This window comes from Mixophyes fleayi, chromosome 12 (genome assembly GCF_038048845.1).
Source record: "Mixophyes fleayi isolate aMixFle1 chromosome 12, aMixFle1.hap1, whole genome shotgun sequence".
In the NCBI taxonomy this organism is placed as follows: Eukaryota; Metazoa; Chordata; class Amphibia; order Anura; family Limnodynastidae; genus Mixophyes; species Mixophyes fleayi.
In genome coordinates, this window is record NC_134413.1 from 67163509 (window position 1) to 67172879 (window position 9371).

At 41.5% G+C, this 9371-nt stretch overlaps 1 protein-coding gene across 1 annotated transcript in view; it reads left to right on the forward strand.

Annotated features, from left to right (window-relative positions):
- Positions 1-8781, forward strand: part of LOC142109402 (annexin A2-like) — a 34993-nt gene extending 26212 nt beyond the window's left edge. The window contains exons 9-13 of the mRNA XM_075193578.1: positions 130-220; positions 2673-2768; positions 3897-3955; positions 4263-4385; positions 7941-8781. Of these exons, the coding sequence (XP_075049679.1) occupies positions 130-220; positions 2673-2768; positions 3897-3955; positions 4263-4385; positions 7941-8003 (432 nt within the window). The 3' untranslated portion in view covers positions 8004-8781. The remainder of the gene's footprint in view (positions 1-129; positions 221-2672; positions 2769-3896; positions 3956-4262; positions 4386-7940) is intronic.
- Positions 8782-9371: the final 590 nt, after the last annotated feature.

The window sequence follows — 9371 nt, forward strand, 5'->3', positions numbered from 1 at the left end:
TTTGGCAGCTCTGCTAATATAAAAATCCCAATACGTTTATTCCCTGACCGTCATCAAACCTTTCAATTGGATTTGCATTTAAGGGGGAAGTAAAGTAAAAGTGTTCTGCAATTTTCCTTCTACCGTCAGATTCTGAGCGAGTTGGGACCCAAGAACACCTCCAGCAGTGCTCAGTGGATCACAATCCTAACAGAAAGGAGCAAGGGACACCTTAGACGAGGTAATTCACATATTAAACACACTGGGCCTGAATCATTAAATAAAGTAAGGCAAAAAAATGAGTAAGTTTGCTCTGGGACAAACCATGTTACAATGCAAGGGGTTCAAATTAGTTTATTATTTTGCACATAAGATAAATACTGGCTGTTTTCTTCATGTACTACACAAATACTTGATAGCTTTATTCTTACACTGAAGTTGGTGTAGGACATGCCCTAGCCCAAATATAAATCTGCCATTACATTTAAAATTTAAATCCCCCCCTCTAATGCAACATGGTTTTGCCAAGGTGCAAAGTTACTCTTTTTTTTTTTTTTTTGCTTTCCTTTCCTTAATGAATCAGGCCCACTATTTGGAATATTTTGGAATATTTCGGCATACGGCAATGGGACCCGCCATTCTATTTGCTTACAATCTCTGACCAGCTAAACCCATCAGGGCCTTGTTTTCTATGTAACAGAGGTGGCCTGCATACCTTCCCACATTTAAAGTTAAAAAATTGGAATAAAATAAGCCCCCAATTTCAATCTGCCAAAGCACACCGCCTCATTGATAGAGACAATACCCACATGCCAACAAGCCCTGCCTCTGTGGGGGCCATAAATCAAAGCATTCATTGATACAAGCCTCTGCCTATGGCGGAAGACAGAATGAGGCGGCACTTGGCTACTTCAATTTAGTAACTTTTTATCTTTATTTGTTCTGTGCTCAGGCGCAGAGTACCTGGATGTTCAGGGACCATCAAGTTGCTAGTACTTATATTTCCAGATGTACCATGATCTTTCTAGGAACTCATGCACATTTGAGAAGAATGGCGTTTTCGGGCTGCTCAATCCTGTGCGCTGTGATCACCTTCTGCCTGTTTGTGCCGCCTCTGTCTAGTCCCTTTGCTTTCAAACTAGATTAGTAATTTGTGTATATCTGAGTGACTCACTTTCTCTTAACTTTCCTCTCGACCCGTCACTGGATTTCCTTCCTCTACATTCCACTGATATTGCCATCTCTTAAATGACCAATGGTCTACTCGAGGCTAAGTTAAAGTGTTACTTCTCCCTGTTCATCCTCATTGACCTCTCTGCCGCTTACAGTACAGTTGACCACCATCTTCCTCTTGACACCCTTCACTTATTGGCCTTTGCAGCACTGTTTTCTCCCTTTTCACCTCCTACTTTTCTTAATGCTCCTTCCATGTTTTTACTACTGACACATCTTTCCATCAACTCTCTTGACCTATGCTCTCGGCTCCGTTCTCTCCTTTTCTCACTTGATACCTCTTCTATCTGTGACCTAATGACTCCACTGACACCTCTATGCAGCTACACCCAAATCTACCATGGCTTCTCTCCTTCTCTTTTATCCCGTGTGTCAAACTGCTTCTCTACCATCAACACCTGGATGTCCCAAGTTCACCATGTCCAACATGGAGCTCAACAACTCCCCCTAGTGTCTGTATCCCTACTCTAGATGCCCTATGTTTCTCATCATCACTGTCCCCTGTTAGCCAAGTCCATTACCTTGGTGTCATCCTCAACTCTGCCCTCAACTTGACTGCACACATCTAGTTCCTTTAGTGGTCTTGACACTTCTCCCTTCGAGACATTGCCAGAATATGCCCCTTCCTCACTGAGCATGTAACCAAAATCCTTATGCATTCTCTTATTAGCTCTTGCCGTGAACACTGCAACCTCCTAATATCTGGCTTTCCCCTCACCCAACTTCCCCTATACAATCCATCCTAAATACTGCAATGAGACTAATCTTCCTTTTTTGCTGCACCACATTGCATTATCTCCAGAATCCAATTTACCTTCAAAGCCCTCACCAAACTCTATCCTTTATACATCTCTAAGTTGGTCATGAGATACACTCCCTCTTGCCCTCCTCTATCTGCTTCTAACCTATGCCTCTGCTCCTTTCTGATAACACCCTCTCACTCCTGTCTCTAAGACTTCTCAAATATTGCTTCCCACTGTTGGAACTTCCTATCCCACCTTACCAAACCCACCTCCAACCTTCAATCATTCCAACGCTCTCTCAGTCCCTAACTCTTCATTATAACCTATCCTACCCACAACTAGCACTCTTCCCTCTTCATGCTCTACTAGGTAAATTGTCATGTCCACTCTGAGGGCCTGAGTCATTAAGGAGAGCAAAGCATTAAAAAGGAGTAAATTTTCACTTGGGCAAAACCATGTTGCCTTTAAAATGTGGGGACAGACTTATAGTTGGAATAGGGCATGTCCTAGATCAACTTTAAACTTCCTTTGCTTTACCATAGAGTCAACTGATCCCCACTTTTGCACAATTACACTGTTGTAAACATGTTGTTCTTTGGACTATTAACCATATAATCCCTCAAAAACTGATATTATATGGTTTTATGATGCATGATTTAGCTTCATTGTTTATATGCGTCGTATTCTCTATTCACCATTCCTCATATTTGATTCTAGTGTTTGACCACTTCAAGACTTCTACCTCTGTAGATATAGAGGAAAGTATTAAGAAGAATTTTAAAGGAGATTTCCAAAAATCCTTATTGATCTTAGGTGAGTGTCTGTATTTACATTGCCACATTCAAAAGTAACTGGAGAAAAGTTGTATTACTAAGCTTTATTTATAAAGTGGGCAGCACAGTGGCTCAGTGGTTGGAACTTCTGCCTCACAGCACTGGGTCCATGAGTTCAATTCCTGATCATGGCCTTATCTGTGAGGAGTTTGTATATTCTCCCCATGTTTGTGTGGGTTTCCTTCCACACTCCAAAAAACATACTAGTATGTGTGTGATTTCTGTCCCCACTCTATTTGGAAACTACTGCCATACCTGCAATCAGTCCTGATTTTCACAAAACAGTCCCGATTTTCAAAAGAGGCTGTGGTGTCAGATAGAGGAAGTGGTCACGTGCAATTCAATAGGGCACGTGCAATTCAACATTTATTGAATACATCCAATTTATTTTCTAGTAAGTAGGGAGGCTACAGCGTACAGTCAAGCAACAGTAGGTAAGAAGAACTACTAAAAATATTGGGAAATTCGGGTAGCATGGTGGCTAAGTGGTTAGCACTTCTGCCATACAGCACTGGGGTCATGAGTTCCGTTCCCAACCATGGCCTTATCTGTGTGGAGTTGTATGTTCTCCCCGTGTTCGCGTGGGTTTCCTCCGGGTGCTCCAGTTTCCTCCCACACTCCAAAAACATACTAGTAGGTTAATTGGCTGATACCAATTGACCATAGTCTGTGTGTGTATGTTAGGGAATTTAGACTTTAAGCCCCAATGGGGCAGGGACTGATGTGAGTTCTTTGTACAGCGCTGCGGAATTAGTGGCGCTATATAAATGATGATGATGATGATGATAATAACATCTTAGAACCTTATAAGAGCTATTACAGATAATACTTTGATCAGTTTTCCTTGCTCACAAGACTTTAGTTCAGTACATCTTCAGAAAAACACACATGAAACCTTTCTGAGGCTAATATAGCTGACAACAGAAGTCAGTAGCTTGCAGTAAGGTAGATTTCAAGGATAAATACAATGTTATGCATCTTAACTCACTTTAAGGCACGAGAACCTATACGTGTAAATTTGTGATAGTTGCAAAATGTCTTTCATATGGGATAGTTTTGTCTCGTTTTCACATGGTAATGTAATATTTTATTTGTGTCTTCCTCTTAGTTGCTGTAATTAAAGACACCCCTCTTTATTTTGCGGACAGACTGTACAATGCAATGAAGGTAACTGCTCCTTTGTGCTATACTTTGGGCTATACTATACTTAACACAGGCATGCCATACTGGTTTTTGAGGCTACATGAATTTTAATTCAATGGGTCTCAAACCTTTCTAACCTGTTGTCCTTAAATTATTATTTCCAATAACGTTTTGTAGTCATCTTAATAAAAATAAAATACTACCTTCCTAAAAGATGTTATAGATAATATATTTTTACACAAAATATAAACATATTTTTAAAAATAACCCACTGTATCCTTCTTAAAATGTATTTGAATTTATTGATAATCATATTAAATTTCTTTCTCAGGGTCTGGGGACCCAAGACAAGATACTAATTCGTATACTAATTTCTCGGAGTGAAATTGATTTATTGAGCATCCGAGTGGCATATAGAAGAAAGTATGGAAAATCTCTCTACTCATCCATTCAGGTACTGAATCATTATTATCAAAATTTATTTATATAGCGCCACCAATTATGCAGCACTGTACAAAGAATATCTGTCCTTCACATCAGTCCCTGCCCCGTTGGAGCATACAGTCTAAAGTCCTTAACATACACATAGGGGTATATTTACTGAACTGCGGGTCTGAAAAAAATGGTGATGTTGCCTATAGCAACCAATCAGGTTCTAGATATCATTTTGTAGAATGCACTAAATAAATGAAAGCTAGAATCTGATTGGTTGCTATAGGCAACATCTCCGCTTTTTCAAACCCGCAGCTTAGTAAACATACCCCATAGACACTAGGATTACATTTTGTTATCAGCCATTTAGTCTATCAGTAGGTTTTTGACGTGTGGGAGGAAACCCACGCAAACAGGGAGAACATACAAACTCCAGAGAGATAAGGATCTGGTCAAGAATTGAACCCAGGACGCAAGCCATGCGAGGCCAGAAATGCTAACCACTGAGCCACTGTGCTGGGTGGTCAATTGTATATCTGTAAAGTGGTGTATTCTCTGTACACTGCATATGGGCCCATGAGACAAGCAGGCCCCATTACTGACCCCTTTGTGTATGGGCCCACCCTGCTCCCAAAGTCGTACAGCAACAGTCTAGTGATTCCTCCTAACCTTGCTCTAGACAGCCCGGGGCAGACTCTTCCAATTCCTGCCAAGTTAGAAGTTTCTGCCATGGTTACATTTGCTGCGTCTGTGGAAGCATGGCTCAGTGCTGCCATGCACAGAGCGGGAAAGATACGGGCTGACAAGCACAAGAAGCTACACCATGAATGCAGACATACAGGCTGGCTAGATGCCCCCCTCTGTTAATTGGAGGTTTAACAATGGATGCTGCAGCCTGAAAGTGGATCAGACAGGATCTCAGGTGGCTGTGGAGGAGTCAGGAGGCCACAAAGGAAGAATATATGGTGACTGCCCAGCATTAAGGTAAGTGATAAGGGGGCAGGGCCAGTGGAACACGGTAAGCCCGGTAAGAGTGCTTACCGGGGCACCCTGCTAGCCTGTCTGCGCCGAAAAATATAACTTTACCAAAACAAGTTCCTTCTCTCTTAACTTTTGAGTCCCCACTCTGAACAAAGCAGGATTTGGAAAAGGCGCACGGTGAGGGAGAAGGAGAAGCAAATTGGCGGCAAGGGAGGGGATGGGGGGGGGGGGGGGGCACTGGAAATGCCAGCCTGCCCTGGGGAAGGAGGTAATGATTATGCTGATGGGAGTTAAAAATGATGCTGATGGGGGTTAATCATTATGATGAGAGTGGTTGATTATGAGATAAATTCATCACCACCATCAATTAACCTCCCCTCATCATCGTTATAATGTATTATTTAGGAATTCTGTCTACTGACCATGACAGAGGAAGGGAGATCCAGACAAGACCTAGGTGCTGGTCACAACCCACCTTGTTTCACTGGCCACAGGAGGGAGGCACCTTAGTAGATGCCTGCCACCAGGTGCCATGGTTTCTTGTCAGTAGGTGAACTGGACACTGGTCTGCTAGGATCCAGGGTCCTGTCTGGGAGCAAGATGTAACTGCACACTCCCTTCTGTTATTGTTGGCCCTGCCAGCAACATTGGAGGTAACTGGACATTCACACATGTAGCACATTGTATTGTGCTGTCCAGTTCCACCTCAGTTTTGTTCCCTCACTCTTGCAACATCCCTCTCTGTGGAGGTGTAGAGTGTTAAATAGACATTAGTTTACCCATGCAAATGAAAAAGATTAACTAGGTATGCCAAATTTCCACCTGCAGCCCATAGCAGTTACTCAGAAACCTCCCATTCCACTGCAGAGTCCAGATAAGCCCCATCTGCCTGCAGAATTCTCTCACCCCTAGTTACGTGCTACGGAACAGTTGGCAGGAGCAAGATGGTCCAGGAACAGATCGGAACATTGTTCATAACATTATAACTGTTTAGTAAGTGTTCTGGTGCATATGTCCACGAGTCTGTGTTCTATCCTATATTATAGTAGTATTATATTATCAGAGATATTAAGTAAAGTAGAAATGGGTTTTAAATTCCCTTCATAGTTGTACCATTCTAAAATACTATATCATGATAATTACTTCCATGGAAAAATATTTTGGTTTTAAAATGATACAACAACAAAAAAGAAACCTCTCAGGTAGTCACAGGGCTACTGTGCCTATTGCTAAACGCAGCGTTGTTCAAATGGAGAAGGCAGTGATATAGACGTTAGCCACTGTTTTGCTAATTATCCTCCTTATCATCTCTTATCAGATCTCCAGTGGAACCCAAAGGTTTCCTATATCAATGAAATGTACCACGACTCACTGATTTGGCCAGGCTGCATATCACTGTCTGTTGGGGGTTTCCATGGCGCAGTGGTTGTTTGGATGTTGAGAGGATTATCAGAATTCTAAATGAATGCGTCTCTGGGATGTTGGTTGGTAGCCGTCTTTCTGTTGTAGGTGTTGGGCTGTGGATTTTGTGGAGATAAGAAGGAGAGACCTGCCTGTTGGTGGTGTGCGGTTGGTCGGAGGTTGTGTTTGGTGCGTGAGCAGCTGTTTATTTGGACTCGCTTTCTCCTTAAAGCTCTCGCCTTATTCCTGACTTTGCGTTCCAATCTTTGTGCTTCCAGTTTGTCAGCTGGAACGCATCGGGTCTGATGCATTCCACTTTGGACTGCTGTAAATATCTAGGTAGGACCAAAATATTAGGATCCCTCTCAAAGTCCACAGATGATTAGGACAAAATGCGTTGGGTTAAGAGATCTCAAAGAACACCACTACCTTAGAAGAACCTCTCTTTCACTTCCTGCACCTCCAATATCTATTTCCACCTAGATATTAACAGCAGACCCAAGTGTTCATTAAAACATGGAAACCCCCCAGCATCCTCTGACCTGTAGGACTGGATCTCCTGAACCTATCTTTAGGCATCGACCACTGTACAAGATCTCCTGCTTACCCAAGCAGAGCCCAATGAGGCAAAATGTGGTGGAATAAACTACCGTCATCATGCGGTACAATTTCTAAATGTTACCTGTTTCTTTGACATAACAGTTTCTAAAATTGTAAGGGAGGCATTGATGAAAAGCAGGTGTTGCCCGTTGCCATCCATGTTTGTCCCTTTCTATGACAGTTTAAAAAATGAAATCAAACATCTGATTGGCTGCTCTGGACAACACCTCCTATTGTACACAGTTACATGTAGAACAGTTTTTATAAATGTCCCACTAAATAGTTACTGTTGCTTTATATGGATTAAATGTTCCAGAGTGGTACAATTGCATTTGTGTTTATCTGTGAAGCTTTGGGCTCTATTTATGTAAGGATGGAGTTTAAATGGCTTATCACATCTCACCGTGCTTCAATACAATATATGTTTGTATTATCAATAATTATCTGACAACATTTAGTCCAGAGTCTGCAGCAAACTAATTGAGTGAAATACAGTGATCGCACATTAATAAAACAGTGAACAAATCAACATATTCACATTTTTCGTCTGTATAGAATACAAAACGTTTTTCATGTTGTTTAATTTGTCTTTCAGAGTGAAACTAAGGGAGACTACAGATCCGCATTGCTGTTTATATGCAGAGCAGAAGACATATGAAGATACGGGTCTACCGAAGCCTGAGCCGTACACGCATAATACACTACTGTGACATAATACACCACTGTGACATAATACACCACTGTGACATAATACACCACTGTGACATAATGCCCCACTGTGACATAATGCCCCACTGTGACATAATACACTACTGTGACATAATACACAACTGTGACATAATACACAACTGTGACATAATGCACCACTGTGACATAATGCACCACTGTGACATAATACACCACTGTGACGTAATGCACCACTGTGACATAATGCACCACTGTGACATAATGCCCCACTGTGACATAATACACCACTGTGACATAATACACCACTGTGACATAATGCACCACTGTGACATAATACACAACTGTGACATAATGCACCACTGTGACATAATGCACCACTGTGACATAATACACAACTGTGACATAATGCACCACTGTGACATAATGCCCCACTGTGACATAATACACAACTGTGACATAATACACAACTGTGACATAATGCACCACTGTGACATAATACACCACTATGACATAATACACAACTGTGACATAATACACAACTGTGACATAATACACTACTGTGACATAATGCACAACTGTGACATAATACACCACTGTGACATAATACACCACTGTGACATAATACACCACTGTGACATAATACACAACTGTGACATAATGCACAACTGTGACATAATGCACAACTGTGCAAGCACTGTCTCCACAACATACTGTCATTTATTAACTGTCATTAAAATGTACTTTTATTAGCCTGTTTATTAGCTATTGTGCCAAATTGAAAAGGACAAAATAAGCATAGTACATTCAGGAATCAAGTGGCTGATTTATTAGATATTAAGGTTTAATATAGCCAAATCTGATCTTATCACCCCCTTCCATCTAGAGATTCCTCCCAACCCACCCTCATCATCATCATCATTTATTTATATAGCGCCAACATATTCCGCAGCGCTTTACAATTGGGGACAAACACAGTAAACTAATAAACCAACTGGGTAAAACAAACAAAGAGGGGAGAAGGCCCTGCTCGCAAGCTTACAATCTATGGGACAATGGGAGTTTGATACATGAGGTTAAGTCTACATTTTGCATTTCGGTCCAGCCAGACTGCAAAGGTAAAAGTTACTCATAAGCTAAATAATCCTGTCAGTCACACGACAATGTTGGTCAGAGGGGAGTGGTCTTGTGGGAAATTGTGTAATGGGTGGTAATAGGGTAATGTAGTGAGGTTAAGAGGGTGGTTGAGGAATACTATAAGCTTGTCTGAAGAGGTGGGTTTTCAGACAACACTTGAAAGTTTGTAGACCAGAGGAGAGTCTTATTGTGCGAGGGAGAGAAT